This window comes from Neomonachus schauinslandi, chromosome 14 (genome assembly GCF_002201575.2).
Source record: "Neomonachus schauinslandi chromosome 14, ASM220157v2, whole genome shotgun sequence".
Lineage (NCBI taxonomy): Eukaryota > Metazoa > Chordata > Mammalia > Carnivora > Phocidae > Neomonachus > Neomonachus schauinslandi.
The window spans coordinates 69,065,203-69,082,455 of NC_058416.1; the positions used below are offsets into that span (position 1 = coordinate 69,065,203).

Here is a 17,253-nt window from a genome sequence, read left to right on the forward strand (position 1 = left end):
TCTTAAACTGTACCTTGAAATCAACAATTTATGCATCTGCTACCATATTTAACCAACACACCTGTGTATATTAGTGAGAAAATACTGCCAGTAGAATGGTTTCCTTATCCATTTCAAATTGTCCCACTGTCAACAGATACTTGGTTTTAAGGTATATTTACATGATACACCAGGAGAGTTTATCATTTACATGATACACCTTAATGACTAACAGAGATGTTAGGGGTGACAGAAAAAAAGGAAGTGACAAGAATAATTCCTGTGTTCTAGTCTGTGGAGCATGGAACCATTTATCAAGAAAAGAATGAGAAGAGCATATTTTGAGGGAAAAATGATGGGGTCAGTGTGAAGTATCTGTTATCAGTACCTGGTTATCAACAGGCACATGCTTCCAAAGGACAAGGGCAAAGTATCTTTACTGGCTCCTTTGCCAATATAAATTGCTTATTTCCCCTACCCTGGGATACAGAGCAAGTTTTTGCTGCCTTTAGTGCAGACTCAATTCCAGATCTTCCATGTTCCTAAAGGTCTGAAGCACATTTAACTCTCTGGTATCAATTTCTGTTATCATTCAGTCATTTAGTTGTAAGCAAGAGAAACCTGCTTTGGCTGACAAATGAAAAGGGAACATATTTTAAGGATATATGGTAGTCTACAGAATCAAAGGAAAATTTGGGAACTAGGCCTTGCAACAGGAACCAGGGCACCATGGGGGAATGTCCTTGCACCAACTCTGATATAGCTTCCTTGGGACACTACCATCAGAATGACTCAATTCCTGATTTTGTTTGCATCACCTCTCTTAACACTCGAAGTCCTGGTGAGAGGGGAATTTTGATTGGACAAGCCTTGGATCACACGATCAACTAGGGGGGCACGAGGCTGGAATACTGTAATCTACAGTTCCACTAAAACCTCAGAATGGAAAGGAATAGCATTACAAAGAAAAAGTGGGGATTTATCATTAAAGGGGAAATGGGAGGCAAAAATCAATGGATTACACCATTACACTAATATTTAAATGGTGGGGAGAAGAAAACTATCTACAATGGAGCAAAAGCCAGAAATGGAGGAAGAAAATGACAAGTGTCACAATTCCTAAGGGAAAAAGAGTGTGCCAAGATATGATGGGAGCAGACTGTGCTGCTGAAAGTTCAGGTAAGATGAATATGTACTAGACTTAGCAATAAAAAGGTCACTATTGAACTTGACTGTGGTATCAAAATACTCCAGGATTTCAAAGAAAAGATGATCTTTTTCTTCTACCTACCTACTGTGAACACTGCAATAGAGGACTTAATAAATTAATCAGTTGAGAACTGGAATAATCTTTGATGAACACTGATACTAGGATATCCTGATAATCCAAAAAAACCTCATTTAAAGAGACATGCTTGAAAAATTAAGAATCAATCACTGAGTTTGAGTTCCTCAAACAAGGTACAATAACCTTGTCAGCTTCACTAATGGATGATGACTATATTTATCTAAATATTCACTAACAGAAAGATGGGTATTTTAAATTACTTGACAAAATAAGCTCAGTGGTAAGTAACTTGCCAAGTCAAACAATAAGTACTAAATTTAATTTTTAAAATTCTTTATTTTTAAATAAAGTTTAAATGTAGTATTAGTGGAAAATATTCAAATACAGAAATGTATAAAGCTGAAAGTTCATGTAATCTACACTATTTGAAGAAAGCCATTAGTAGACTTTTCTATGCATCATAAACACAAATTTTGAGTTCATACTATACATTTTTCTATTGTTTGTTTCACTTAATATATCATGGCCATTTTTCCATGTTCATACACAATAACTGTATTTTATTAATTTTAACAGCCATGTAGATTTTATATGGCTGAGCCATGTGTTATTTAACCAATCCTTTGCCTATACACATTTAGGTTTTCTTCTGTGTTTTTCTACCATGTAATTTTTATGCTTCTGTAGTAACTTAAACATTGTCACTTCCTGTTTCACTTTGTCTTCTGGTTTGGAAGACTTCCGTGTGGCCATGACCTCCAGTTTAATAAATACCTGAATTTGTCAAGTTTCGATGCTGGTAGACAGTATACTAGTCAGGAGTGACTCAATTTTAAGCAATAGAAACCCAACTCAAAGTAACTTAAAGCAAAAAAGGGTATTTATTGGCTCACATAACTGAAAAGTCCATAGGGATATACTAGCTTCAGGCACGGTTGGATCCAGGGGCACAAACATTGTCATCAGGACTCAAGTCTCTCCATCATTTGGCTCTGCACTGGCTTCATTCTCTGGCTCATTTGATATGGTGGGCCCTGTTGGTTTGAGCTTTTCATACTACAAAGCCAAGCAACCTCAGTAAAGAGAGCTTCTGAGCTTCTCCTCCACAGTTCAGTAGAACTCCTAGGGCTGAGTATCACTGGACCAACTTGGATCACACAACCATTCCAGAACCAATCTTTATGGTGAAAGAATGGACTATGCTGATTGATCAGGTCTGAATTACATGTCCACCCATGAAGCTTCAAGTTGGGCCAGACTGTCTGAATCATGTGGACTGAAGATACGGAAAAGTGGTTCCAAGAAACATCACAGAGTTGCTACAAAGAGATGGAATGGATGCTGGTCAATCAAAACCTGATGTCAATATGACCCATAATACTGAAAAAGTTTAGTATCTGTTCACTAACAGCTGGCATTTGTTACTTTCTTGACAATAAAAGTATTCTGAAAAAACATCATGAGGAGTTAAGTTTGTCCTGTACTCAGGAAGCTTGTAATCCATTTCAATGGAATAATTGTGCCCAATAGCATACTTTGGATGATGCAATAGCGTTTCAACAGAAGTAAACTCAGTGGCCTTGAATCTGAGAGCCCAGCCATGTTGCAGACACAACGCAGGACAACAAGCCTCCCACTGGCAAATAGTTCTGTGAGGCTATTAAGTCAGTGTAACTTCTAAGTTCAGTGGAAAACTTTTCTTGCATTCCTTTAGTCTTTTGTCAAGGTGAAGTGGTACATTTCTGTCACCTCTGTATTACTGCAGAAGAGAGGAATGGACAGTGCTTTCAATCTGTAGTCCTTCAGATCTGGTAGAAGGGGTCTCAAGTGCTGAAAATGATGAAATATATATAAGTGTAGAGGCTTACTCTGCACTTAAGGAAAAAAAAAAAGGGCTGCTGGTCAAGTAGTATACAGCACAGTCCTTCCAGTTGTGAACATTAAGTCCTGGGTGTGGGTGTGTGTGTGTGAGATGCAGGCTGCTTCTATTCAAAACTCCTTGGTGCAACTGAGTGTAAGACAGGCTGATACCAGTTGTAGTTCTCTCATGCACAGCCAGTCTGATTGCCAACATGTCAAAAAAGGCATACAAGGGCTGAGTCTAAAGAGACAAATAGGGTACCTTCAGCAGGGCTAGCCACACCAATAGCCAGGATGTGATCTGGAAAAATGGGTAGATTGATATCGAAGCTCTGTAAATTAGTTTTTACCCTGAGTACTCCAGGGTCATTCCTTAGGGTTTACTCTGGATATCATTTTCTGATCTTAAAGGGCCAGTCAGGTATAGCAGCTTTCATTTTTCTGTTTATCTGCCCCAGAACTTTCAGCTCAGTAGAAGGCTATATTCTCAATTCAGACTTGAGGTTCTGTTGAGGAGTCTATGCTACATCTGGGAATGACAAGATTGGGAGAGCCAGGTTCATGAAGGTTGGCCCTACTCTCTTTGGTAATCAAGTCTCCATCTTCTGAAACTCAGCCCATCTCTGAGAATCAGCTTATAAACAAGGCCTTAGATTGGTTGGATGGTGCTGCTGAAAGACTTAGATTGAGATCTGAGGCAGGCAGATAGTAGTTAAGATCCTGGGTTTGAGTTTTAGGCTTTCTTCATTTTCAACCATCAATTCTTATACACAGCGTACATTAGACTCTTGAATAGATGATCATCCTCACCTTAAGCCCCTCATTTTGACTGCATTTGACAGGATTAAAGGGAATGACTGGCAGTGTAGATCAGTGTCTTTTTCTGTAAGTACAGAAGAGAAAATCGAGCTGACATTTTGAAGGTAGTAGAAAAATGGAGTTTGTAGATAACTTCTTATTAACAAATAGTTGTATATACAAGCAAGCTAGTCATTAGATTTTTATTAGTTGAGGATGCACAGGCCTTGTTTGATGATTTGTAGACAGAGTCACGTAATCAGGGTTAGTCTAGAGAATAAGAGACAAAGATACAAAGAAACCATTCCCAACATTTAACCAGTGCATTCATTAGAGTATAGTTGAGGACAGCTGGCCCTTAAGTAGATTGTGAAATAAGGGACTGAGATTTTTCTCACGACACAAATTGAAGTCTACTTGTTTGACATGATCTGGTCTGGGAGTTCACGAACTGAATCCATCCTGCAGAAACAGGTAAGTGTCTTAATGCCTGAGAGTATCTCATAGCAAGGAATGAAGTCAGCCACTCTGAATCAGTATAAAACAACAGTACTGAGACAGATGAAATTCCATGAAAACATCCACAAAGACAAGACACTGGTCTTGTAACATTAGGAAGAAGCTGCAGGAAGCTCTTGAGTCTACTGATAAAATCTTAGCTGCAGGCTTTGTAGATTTTCAAGTCAGTCTACATTTCCAGCAAAAAGGTAGATGATATGTAACTTGAGATGCCCAGCAAGCAAGCTACCATGGCCTGGTCAAGAGGCCTACCTCCAAATATCCCTAACACCTGCAGTTGATGGTACCAGACATCAAAAGAGCCATCATAAAAGAACACCTCTCATTGGTTAGAAGAAAATTTTCCAAAAGATCACATTTAAAATCACATACATGAGAGGATATTCAAAAATAGTCTCTTGTGGATCAGGTGTTACATGTAGTTAGAGCAGAGTATTCATAACTGTGGAGCAGACATGCCAATGATGGAGGAAACTTTAAGGTTATTAGCTCATTTATCCTGGAAACAGCAGTTAAACTGAATAATAACCAAGAAGCAGTGTAACTGCCACTGGTTGAGTCATAGTGACTTGTAGTTTTGAGAATAAGATGAATAACCAGGTACCCTTTTAGGTAATGTTGCCAGAATTTCAGTTCTACTTTCATGGGTAATGGTTATCCCTTGCCCCCGAAGTAAAGTACCATGGCTGATGATGGGAGGTCCAATGTACAAGTTGGTCTAATATGGCCTCAATGAGGCATCATCAACTTTAGTACCAGCTTCAACACCTGGCGATTCAGGTATCCAAGGAGGATCAAGACTTCAAAGTTACATATTTCAAGTACCGCTAGAGCATCTGGTGTTTGTTAAAGAGGCTGGGTAAGGGGGTGTGTCAGTGTGGAGTACATATGAATTGCTGACTATATTGAATCCCAGGAATCACTGACTTGAAATCCATCTGGGGGTACAGGGCTGCTAATCTAGGTCCATTTGATACCACTTTCGGCCCACATGACTACTCTGGGGGGGGCAAAGATATGCCCATCTTCTTGCACTTTTCTGATTCTGCCCACGGTAAGTATTCCTAAGAATGTGCAGCATCAACTGAACACGGACTGGGTTGGGTAGAGGTACAGATCAGAATGCCATTCAGGTTGCACATGTTGTCTAGGGCAGTGGTTTTCAAACTGTGTTCTGAAGAATTCTAGGTGTTGTAAAGAAGTCTCCTTAGGGGTCACCATGGTGGTAAAGGAAGATGCTCGTGTGGCAGGTTTCAGGCCCCCCACTCCTGCTTCATCTACAGCAGCTTCTCTTTTACTCTGGGCTTCCACACAGTTTTCATCCAAAGGGCTTCATGGTCACAAAGCCTTTGGAAAACCAGTGATCTAAGAATAAGTTGTTCACAAAATGCTGAAATACAAAAAATAGGTCACAGAAACCAGAAACTGTGAGCAAAGTCTGTGGTAAGCCAAGAAGGTGTTTTCCTAGTCTTTCTTTCCCTAATATGGGCCACATTACAGAATGATGTTAACATTCAAGTTTGCTGTAAAATCTGATGGCCTCAAATTGGGTTTGTGACTATCAGAGAACAGGCTATTTGTTTTAAGTGACAACAGCATTGGATTTTTGCAGTCAGCATACGTCTGCAAAATGCATTCCATTTCTTTGCAAATATTATCCCAAGTCCATGGCTAGAGGACTTCTCTTCAAGCACTGGTAAGATCTCAATGGGCCACAACTCAAATTCTAAGAAAATATTTCCTTCTCATCCCTCCTCCCCCTTTTTTCCATCTTTCTCCTCCTCCCTTCCCAATCTCCTCACCCACCTGAGATTCAATGCCTTTGAGCTAGATTTACAGCACAATTCTAAGGACAGAGAAGTATATTGCTAAATGTCATGGAACTCATCCAATTTGGGGGTCAACATTAACTTTTCCCCATTCCCTTCCCATATATCCTCACAGATCTTCTAACGGTTCCTTTAACAGAAAAACAGAGGTAATGGTCAAGATGTAGGACTCTCAGATGATAAAGACATACCAATTCAAGCAGTTACTGACAAAGTCGGAAATGGGGGGAGGGGCTTCAAAGATGCTGTTTACTCCTGGGTCTCCAGTACTGGCTATACTGCATTAAAGCAGTTTCCCCATTCCGTTTAAAGGAATGCTGCAACAATAACATTCTGTGTTTGATTATACTTAGGACACACTGGGCTAAACAGCTCAATGAGGCTCTTTGTCGCAAGCCTTCTGAGATCCTTTAATACACTACAATGAATCAGGGGAGGGAACACTTATTTTACCATCTTACAGGACTATGGAAGCTCTACGTATACATGTTATGAGTATGCATCAAATATACATACACACATATATGAACAGCACTGCTCTAAAAAAAATGTAGGACTCATGTCAAGTACATGTTTGGGGATAGAGGACCATAGATAAGATCTTGGTGTCTAAGAGTTATTAGTAAGACTTAAGAAAAAAAAAAAAAAGGACAAAACATGAACAAGGATCTCCAATCAATTAGGCCATTTGGGAAGACCATGGGAACAACAGATCTAAAAGGAGCTTTGTGTTTCATGTTACATAGTCTTATTGTCAGATGAACGTGTGCCTTGTTGACTGGAATAATCTGCCACTAGGGAGACAGTCCTCTCTTAAACCTTAGGGATACTGCCATGGAATTCTGGTCTAGGTGCAGCCATCACAAGATTACACTTATGACATCCTGACTGACTGAGGGTACCAGATCAGAAGTTGAAAACTTTTCTGGGGTTACCAACCTCCAGTCATCTTAACACTGCAGGTAAAGTTGAAGCTAAGTTAATTCCATGGAGAGAACTGGACTGGGAGTCAGAAGGCCTGACCTCTACCACTTTGTAGCTGTGTCACCTTGGATAACCTTTTAAATTTCCACTTCCTCATTTGCAAAAAGGGATTATAATTTACTGTGTTATTTTGATAATTGAGATTAATGCATGTAAAAGTGCTTTGAAACTATAAAGTGCTATATAAACATAAGGGATTACCATTATAGGTTCTACCTGGATGTATCAAGATGCCTTTTCTGGAATCTGACTGCAGCTTTGTGAGATGCTGTTAGATAAAGGGATTCCTTGGCAGAATTTCTTAAATTTGTGTGAAAAGTTCTGGTTCCTGAGTAATCCCAAAGATGCTGTGAGTTCACTGTGCCTTTGTTTTAATCCCAATTATCTGCTGGTCAGAATATCTGCTTTCTATTCAGTAGGCTACTATAGACTTGAAGTGGAAAAAGAATAAGATCCAGTGACCTGGAGAGGATCCTAGACACTTCATGAATTTCAATCATTTGAAATTGTGGGGTATGGTCCAATGCTGTTCTTGAAAAGATGTTGTCATTCTTCAGTGTTGATAACTAAAAATCCTCTGGTCCAAATTTATTATGTGTCTCTGAAGGCTTTAACTGAAGAAATGAAATGCACAATCAAGGAACAAATTGGGCCTTTGTTGTGATAAAATAGCTTCAGCTACTTGACTTAAACAGTTTGACTTCACTATAAAGGGCTGTGCTGAATCTGGGTGGAACAGGACAGGAGTGGAGGTGAAGGCCACATCATGATGGTTGAATGCCTCTTGGATCACCGTGGTCCACTGGAATGGTGTCTTCTTCAGCAGTAAGGTGAAGGAATCACCAAGGGCAAAAATCCAGATACCAGATCTGTAGGCTGATGGAATAGTACAAGGAAGGTAGTCAGAAGGTCCAGGTGAAAACTCAGCAATCAGGAGGCACAGGACTGGAAGGGACAGGAACAAAACAGGTAAGATAACAAATGCATGGAATTACAAACACAGGACACTAACACTAGGGTGGGTGTGCTGTCAACATATCAGCTGCCTGATGGGTACTAGTTCTAGATAAGCCTAGCTAAGAAGCTGACAAATGATAAATGGGGAGTAAAAAAAGCTTTCTGATTAACAGTCAGTGACGATAATTGTTCTCTGGCAGGGACTGCTTCCTGACTCTTGAGAACAAACTGTCCTAGGGAAGCAGCAAACAGGAATTGCCCTAAGTCTCGTAATTTGGGGGAGTAATTTGATTGTATTCAGGCTGCTGAGTAGTGCCTGATTGGGGAGAAAGAAGTGGCTCCACTGGTAGCACGAGAAGAACCGAATTTAAATTTATATACCAACACCAAAGGAGATCTTGTCCTTCTTCCTTTTCCAATGCTTTCCTCAAATTATCTTATGACCTGTACTTTTTTAAAAGCAGTCTTTAACTTTCATTTTAACAAGATCCCATCTTGTGTGGGAGAGAATAAGGTACCCCGGGAATAAGACCCTGGTATTTGCACCCTCTGTTAATACCCTATGCAATCTTTCAGTTTCTCTTCACATCTGAGGGCTCCCTAAATCTTTTTAAATTTAGAATAAAAAAACAAAACAAAACCCACCATGAAACACAGAAAGAAACATGACCCATAACTACTGATCTTTTTCCTAATCAAAAGTAATTAGGTTACCACACAGCCATTAAGCAAACGCTTACTGTTTATTCCGATAGTCCACTCTCTAAATTACTCCTTTCTATGAAAGGCTTCATCATATGTAGGTAGTACATGCGGGCAAAAATCCTTAAAACAAAGCCCTTGCTTTCAAGGGGCTTGCTATCTGGAAAAAGAGCAAATGCTTGCACATGACTACTTTACAAGGTATGCTATGCAAAGATAACTAAAAGGTAAACAACAGAATATGAAACTTAAAAAAAGATAAAGTTAAGGAGACTCATGGAAGTAGAGAGCATCTGACGTGGATATTGAGGAAATGGCAGTGTTCTGACAAGTGAAGAACCAGAGGAATACATTCCAAAGTAGAGCATGAACAAAAGTGCAGAGATGGTAAGTAAAGAATGAGGCATTTTGGAAAATGGCAAGTACCGTAGTTCACTTTTGATGGAGTGTTGCTAGAGTTTGCACTGAAGGTCTGGCAGAAACTCAGGTCTTCAAATTCCCAGTAATGGTGCTGGTGGCAGCGCTTGCTCAGTTGCTGTCTCTTCTCAAAGCAAGGTCAACAGCCCCCAAATTCAAAACCAAAAATATTCAGCTCCAGAGTTCCTGTCACATCCTGACACACTCTTCAGGTCCCAAGTGTTGAAAATCTGGAAATCTGGAGGCCATGCCGTGGCTATACAGAAAAGCATCTGCTCCAGCTAGTGCAGAACACTGTAGTGAAACCTTTTCGGCCTCCTATCCTGGACATCTCATGTTTTGTCACAGAATTTCAAGCTTTGAGTTCCAGTTGTTTTTTTTCCTCCTTTCTTCCGAGGAAAGCATCTTATAAGATCACCACAGTCTTAAGATTCTTTTGAGGTACATCCAGATAATAACAAAAGAGCTAAAAGACCAACACATTTTTCTCCAAAACAGTCATTTCTCTGGAAGTGAGATCATTTGTCTTTGCCCTTTAGGTAAAAGGAATAGTCAACTGATTTTCTCAGACATTTGTATGAAATAACAAAACAGGTAAACACCTAACCAGACAAAATACACTTAAATGTGTTTATGTTCACTTGCTTAGAGCTGTACCACTGGTAAACACCACTCCACAAAATTAAAATGTTTGAAATCCAACTGTTCAAACATTTCTATAGTGTTTGCTGGACAATGGCCTGGAATTTGATAAAAGCAGCTGACAATTAACGAAGAAGCAATAACTGGCATTTTGGCCATCTTAGTAACACACTTGCAAGCAAAGAGAATACAAAGCAGGCCAGAAAAAAAGTTAAGCATTGAAACACTTCCAAATCTACTGATTTTGAAGTTCAGCAGAAGTCATAGCAAAACTCTTCAGAGAGTGTTAACCTTCAATTAATAAAGATAAACCCCCAAACATCTTCAGGAATTCCAGGCCTGGTTTAGTCTGTGTACCAGTGAGCCAGCTTGCTAAAAATCCACCTGCACCATTAATTAGCTGGACTCGGCAGCACCATTTAAAAATAAGCCTGCTCACTACCAACCGCACAGACTAAGGATATAAAATAGAAGCAGATAATGGATGGCAACCATGGTTGTGGAAAATGGTCAATGAAAGAGACAGGTGGTCAGGTACCAGTATAAGCAGCAGAACACTAAGAATTGCTGGGCCAAAGCTTCAACAGGCTTCTTGATACTAGAGAACACACCCATTTCTCGTTTTAGCTGCTTTATGTTGGGTGCCACTGAACCATACCAACGTGTCAGCCACCCTTCAGGCACCCCATGGTAAAGGGAAAGGACTCAGAATAGAAGCCAAGCAGTGGAGCGTTGTTACCCCAAATATCCATTATGCATAGAAACAGCTCACATATCCCAGGGATTCAAACAGGGGCTTCAAATCGGTTGTGAAGGGTCCCAAATGACATCTAGGCCTCAATTTCCTCCCTGTGGCATAAAACAATTGTAGTTCTTAACTTTTCTGGGTTACAACCCCCTTTGATAACTTGCTGGCGATGGATCCTCAGTCCCCAAAATGCACACTCCCACTATTTCTACATACAATTTCGGGGAGTTTGGGGGATCTCCAACTTCAATCCAAGGTTCCCAGGTTCCAAAATTCAAGAACTGGGCAATTGCTAACTTTTCTTACAACTCAAAAAAAACCCCATTACAAACAATAATCATCCCTTCCGTACACCGACGCTTTATACGTTACAAAGCGCTTTCAACCCCACAAACATTGATAGGCAGAGGAGGAAACTGAGGCGCCGACAAATTACAGAGTGATTTGCCTAAGGTCACTCGGCCAGCTGGTGGCTAGGCCCGGAAGCAAACCCAGCTCTTCCGACTCCGGGGCTTGTCTCCCCACCCCGGAGCTGCCGCCAGAGCTCCCGCCCCTCACTAAGGGGGCATAAGGAGGAAAAGGCAAAGTAGAAAGCCCACCACCAACCATCCCCCAGCGCCCTCTTGCCCCCCCAATTGGGTCCTTGCAGGCCCCGAAGGGTGGCGCCAGGCCTCCAGGCCGGCCCCGGCCACCCCCGCCTCCCCGGCCGCGCCAAATCCCGCCGCCGCCGCCGCCTCCCCGGGAGCGGGGCGGAGCAGTTGCCCGCCGCCGCCGACCACCCGGACGACTCCTCGTCGAATCGCAAACGCATAGGCCGCCGCCCGAGTTCTGCGTACGAGAAGAAAGACGCGGCGCGAGCGCCAACGGCCACCGGGCGCGCGCCGCGGCGGCCGGGCCTGCGCCCCAAGAGCTGGATGCCAGAGCAGGAGAAAGAGCCGCCAACCGATCGCTCGATCGACCGCGCGCCCGCTCCTTCGCCCTACCAGACCGGGGAGGGGGGGAGGGCGCGCCAGGGCTTCTTCGAGTTAGGGGCCTGACTCCCCGGCGACGAGACAAGATGGCTCCTCCGGTCCGCGCCGCAGCTACCGTCCCGGCTGCGTCGCTCGGCCCGCCCCCGGTACTGTTTCTTTAAATGGCGGAGAGGGTCATGAAAGCAGGAAGAGAGGCGCGCGCTCTCACGTGACAGGGGCGGACCCGGCTAGCAAGATCCGGTCATGTGGAGACCCGCTACCCGCCAATCAGGAGGCGTCGCATCAGGGCGGGGGCGGGAGGAGCTGCGGCTCTGTGATTGGCCGAATGCGCCGCGGAGGCCTCGGGGGCTTGGGGCGTCGGGGAGTGCGCGAGGCGGCCCGGGTTGTGTGCAGTAGCGGAGACAAAGCGGTGGCTGAGGTGGCTGAGGCGGCTGCGGTAGCGGCGGCAGAGCAGCCCTAAACGCCGAATTCCGTGGTGCTGAGTCCTGTCATCATCTCATTCAGCGCGGCGCGTGGGCGGCTGGTCTCGCGGCGGCGGCGGCAGCGGCGGAGGCAGCACATGGTTCCAAGAGCGCGCTGCGGTTGTTGGGTTCCAATTCCGTGGGGAGGGACAAAGGCAGCTTTGAGCACCGGGCAACGCCCGGTCGGGTTGTGCGCTCTCCACACAGCCCTCGTCCGAGCCTTGAAAGCTGGGACTAACTCCTCTCAGTGAGGAGGCGGCGGCCTCGGAACCCAGGCCCAGGAAGGGCTTGAGAGCCGGAGGCCTCTGTCTGAGGGAAGTGGGGGAGGGGCGCTGCCCGCCTCAGGTGATTTGGGCGGGTCAATTCTGAGGCATTTTTGTGGGTCATTGTGAGGTAATTTGACCCACTACCCTGAGGAGATTGGGAAGGGAGCACGCAGTAGGTTGGGTCTGGGCTTTGGAAACAGAAATCATCACCAGCGCTTACGAGACCATTCAGTTGGGAGGTGGTGAAGCCGGAACTAACGCCATATGCACTCCATCGACTTCATGGCCGCCAGCCTGGGGCCTATTTAAGAACCCTGGGATCATTGGTGGTGAAGAAATGGGTGACTGTCCAGTTTCATGACAGAAGTTGGTAAATTTCCGGATTGGTAAATTTTCTGATCGGAAATTTAGAGGAGCAAAAAAACTTGAAGAACGTGAAGATGGAGCAGTAATAAAACCTCCAACTCCCAATACCATCTACTCCAAGACCATCTACATTCAACTCTTTGAACTATCGCAACTGAATGCTAAAGCTCTTTAAGACTACAGATTTATAACAGTTTTTTCCAGAATATTACATCACAGTCATTAAGAAGATAAAAAATTTAAAAGCGAAATCAATTGTAGTGTTAGACATCTCTTAGAATATATTTTGGATAGATACTAGGTAACCTTGTTTAACGTAAGGAGCACAGACTTAACCAAACCTTTACTGGAAGGAATCCTGCAAAATCTATTCCATTGTAAGGTTGTATTTCCCAGTTAGTGGGTGAAGGACTGGAGACCTCACTGCACTCATGGCTTTCACAAATTACAGCAGTCTGAATCGAGCTCAGCTAACCTTTGAATATCTGCATACAAATTCGTAAGTATCCTTTAGGTGCCACTGAGGTCAGTGCTAACTCATTCCTTGATAATACAGAACTCCTTTTCCCAGAAAATTCTGCTTTTTTACTTTTGGGGATGTATCACTGGATGAGTCTTGAGCTCTGTATTGAAGAACTGAGATCAGTGAAATATTTGTTGCTAATCCAGAAGAATACGATCTTCATTTGTTGGATCAAAATATATTTGACCAAATGCAAATTTTAGTTGTTTTGAAGTCCATATTTTGAGTTGTTTCACTCAAGTGTTTGATAGGAATCCAACAAATACTCTTCTTTGGATCGCCAGAAGTTGGACTATTCTAGAATCAACTGTTTCTCTTTAGTGACAACAGCCAAAACAGTTGGGTTATAACAAGTCTTTTTTTCCTAACAAGAAGGAAAAAAAAAAGAATGAAGACCTTTAAATGACAACTTGTGAGAAGAAATTATTAGTTTCTCTTTTCAGCAAACAGTTGGCCTTATCTTCCTGGGAAATTCGTCCCTACATCCAATATAGATTTTATGTGCTAAGCAGGAAATGGTAACTTGTTTAAACCCACAATTTAGCCTTTCCCCAGAATGTGTGCAAATCACAGAACACATGTGTTTACGGTTCTTGAGTTAATGAAGAGATTATCATTATCCCGTGTTGACCTGGAATGTTTTAGGGTTAATTCTTATGCCCACTCTCTTGGAAGTAATTCGGTGGGATCATAACCACATAGTGTTTTAACACATTTGTTTGTCACTTTCGAGATGAAGGTAAGTATTCTACCATTTTAGTTCCTGGAGAAGTGATGAGCAGCTACATGAATGGCCCAGAGATCTGACGAACCACCCTGAGGGTTGAGGATATAGACTTCAATCATCTAGTAATAATAAAATAATAAAAATAAATTTTAGTTTTTTATGGGAAAGGACAGTATGTTATTTGTGATGAGAGTAGTTTTTTGTTTGCTCTTTTTCTGATCAAGGAAATAAATTTTTTTCTGGGTAGTGAAGTGAATTACCAAATGGTGATAGCCTGGTTTTATTTTTGTTTAGGAAGCTTATTATTGAACTAGAAAGTTTTAGAGTAGAGGCCATTTAAGTGAAGTCTCATACTATTGATGATGAATCTGAAACCCACTTAGATAAGGTTGTAGATCAGGCTTGCTTACCTAGTTGGTAACAGTCTTGGGCAAAATCTTCAGTATCCTTTTTTTATATTTGAACTGCCATGTTTAAGAACAAGCATTTGAAGGCCACTTAGATGTTCACAGGTGATTGGGTTTGATAAATGGTTACTTCAGTTCTGAATTGTGGCATGAGAGTCCAAATTTGGAATGACAGACTATATGATAACATTGGAAGACCATGAATGGGACTTGGGAAACTGGGTGGGTTGTTCTAGTTTCCCCCAAGGACTTTATTTGATGATAAAATAATAGTTACAACAGTTAATTGCTTCTTGCCGCTTCTAAAGATGTGTAAAGTAATCCTTATAGTAACCTTGCTGGAGTAAGGATTATTCCTATTTTGCAGTTGAGGAAACAGGCTCAGATTGAATAATATGCCAAAAGTTACACATCTTCTAAGTGGCAAATTTAAGGCATCAAACTATAAGGCAATAAGATTTATTTGGCCACAATGGTTAGTGTCTTTAACCATTAGGCAGTACTAACTCTGGTCAGTTTTACCTTTAAGGGCTTGTTTTGCTTCTAAAGCAAACGGTTTACTTCCTACTTGGAAGATGTATTCAATTTATCAAAAACCTTTAATTCGAGGTTCTGGAATATTACGTCTTTTGCTATCTTACTAATAGGTGAACAGAACTAAGGTAAAGAATTGAGCTCTAGTTAAGTCACTTGTTTAAAGTGAAATTGGAGAATTTCTGTGAATTTGACTTTCCCATATTGAATTGGAACCACCTGCTTGGATGAACTTTTGAGGGTTGGATGTACCATTTTGGAAGCTTTAGATTTTCTAGTCTGGGTCACACCTTTGAAGTTGTCTATTTTTGGATGTGTCCAGTCCTGCCAGAAGAAAATATGAACCCTAAAGTACTATGATAAGTTAGCTTATAACCAATTTCAAAATTTATTTATCATGGTGACATGAATGGAAATTCATTTCTACAGGAAACTTTCATAAGATGTGACTTGTTACTCCTAGTGATGGTGGATGGATCTTCTCTGTGTTAAGTGATATGCAGTGTCACCTTTAGAAATAGGAAGATTTGTCTTATAGTACCTTCTCCTTTGGTCTAATTTTTAAAACATAAGACCATAATAGGGTGTCTGACATCTACAATATTGCCATATTGTGAATTATGAAAGGTATGGCCCTTTGCTTACCCCCCATGTAATTTGGACTTGCAGGCTGAACCCAGGCAGGCTAGAAGAATAGAAATCAGTGTGGTGCAATGGAGGGAGCATGCATGGGCTTGGGAGCCAGCCAAGCTTGGATTTGCCTGCTTCCTGGCTGAGTCTTTGGGCAAGTTGATTTCCCTGATCCTCAGTTTTTTCATCTATAAAAGGGAGCTAATCCGACAGTTTGAGGATTATGTAAAATGTTTATAATTAGCTCATGCATGGGACACAGTAAACATTGAATAGATGGTGATTATTTATTCAGTGTATAATAATTTATATAATAGCAGCTTGCTCTTTGGTGGTAGTCATTAGGCAGATACGTTCCTAGTAAATTCTGGAGCATTTGTTGGAGACAGTAAACATCTGTCTTGAGGGGTTTTTTTTGTTCTTTTTTGTATGATGTCTAGGGTAATTGTTGATGGTTATTTTGGTTACATCAGCATTAAGATTTAAGGCAGGCCTGGGAGAGTCTCATGATAACATGAAAGTTTTAGGCTACTTCCTTTTAATACAGGGTGTTGCTAGTATAAAATGATAAGTTACGGTTTTTAAATAAAAACAGTTTTATGCTGTTACTGCTCTTTAGTGTTGGGTTTTGTGACTACTAGTAAAAAGTTCTTGAGCAGTCTAGGTGCTAGGTTCCAGATATAGTGGTGGTAATGATGTTCCTTTTTGATAAGGTGCTTATCTTACGTCACTGCAGTACTGCTAAGTGGTCTGATACAGCAGAATGCTTAAGTGTAAGATCCCTGCACTCTGTGTCTATTTCTGTTGGCACTTTAATAAAATTTAATCTTGGCAATATGATGATTTTGGCTTGTTTTATGTATATATGTAGTGAATATAGAGGAACCTGCCATCTCTAGAGACTTAATATTTTGGGTGACTTAGTTGAAATGTGGGTTAACACTCTAAATATATTAAAGCCATTTGAATGTAAAATGGTTGCTCTAGTTTCTCAGCTTTATTTTCTAGCAATTAAGGCAATTAACTGTTGTCAACATCTCTTAAGAACACAGGAGAAGCTATTACTGTATGATGGACTTGTGGATAATCTATTGGTTTAAATTCAGGTTGAATATAAATAGGGACACCATTTTCCTTATGTAATGAGTAGATTTACCCGTGAATTTGTCACTGGAAATGCTGAGCTGCAAAACTATTTTGATCATAGCGCAAATGGTATAAAAGCCAATTGAAAGTGAGAGTTTGCTAAAAATCCTTGTCTTTTTCCATATGGTTGACCTTTCTTGGATAACATGCAAAGAATCTTTACATCTCTGAAAATAATTTTCTTTGATATTTATTCAAATACCTGTTTCAAATGCTAGCAAGCAATGAATGTGTCTCTTTGAATATTATTTGAAAAAAGGAGGAGAAATTATGTCGGTGTATTTTTGGTTCTTATGATTTTAAGAAATATTTAGAACTCTGACTTTGTTAGTAGGACCCATCGATCATTTGAAGGTCTAGAGAAGATGAGTGTTGTCTCTGACCTTCCCAACAGTTGTCACAAAAGACCCCTTTTATGATGTGTCAGTACTTATCAAAAGTATCCGTTAGCTACATTTTAAAGTTATCTGTTAACTTATCTGAAATACGTATGTGTGGA

At 41.3% G+C, this 17,253-nt stretch overlaps 1 protein-coding gene and 1 long non-coding RNA gene across 5 annotated transcripts in view; one reads left to right on the forward strand and one right to left on the reverse strand.

Moving 5' to 3' along the window:
- Positions 1-1,899: 1,899 nt before the first annotated feature.
- Positions 1,900-11,832, reverse strand: LOC110592446. Of its 2 annotated transcripts, none has more exons than XR_002481107.2 (3): positions 9,343-11,832; positions 7,474-8,202; positions 1,900-5,834 (listed from the first exon to the last, which is right to left on the reverse strand). It is a non-coding gene; the product is annotated as an uncharacterized LOC110592446 (long non-coding RNA). The 2 variants fall into 2 exon arrangements; XR_002481106.2 differs by having other exon boundaries at positions 7,459-8,202.
- Positions 11,833-12,316: 484 nt separating this feature from the next.
- Positions 12,317-17,253, forward strand: part of MORC2 (MORC family CW-type zinc finger 2) — a 41,080-nt gene continuing 36,143 nt past the window's right edge. For all 3 annotated transcript variants that reach the window (XM_021703454.1, XM_021703455.1, XM_044921061.1), the window contains exon 1: positions 12,317-13,286. In XM_021703454.1, coding sequence (XP_021559129.1) covers positions 13,219-13,286 — 68 coding nt within the window. In that variant the 5' untranslated portion in view covers positions 12,317-13,218. The remainder of the gene's footprint in view (positions 13,287-17,253) is intronic.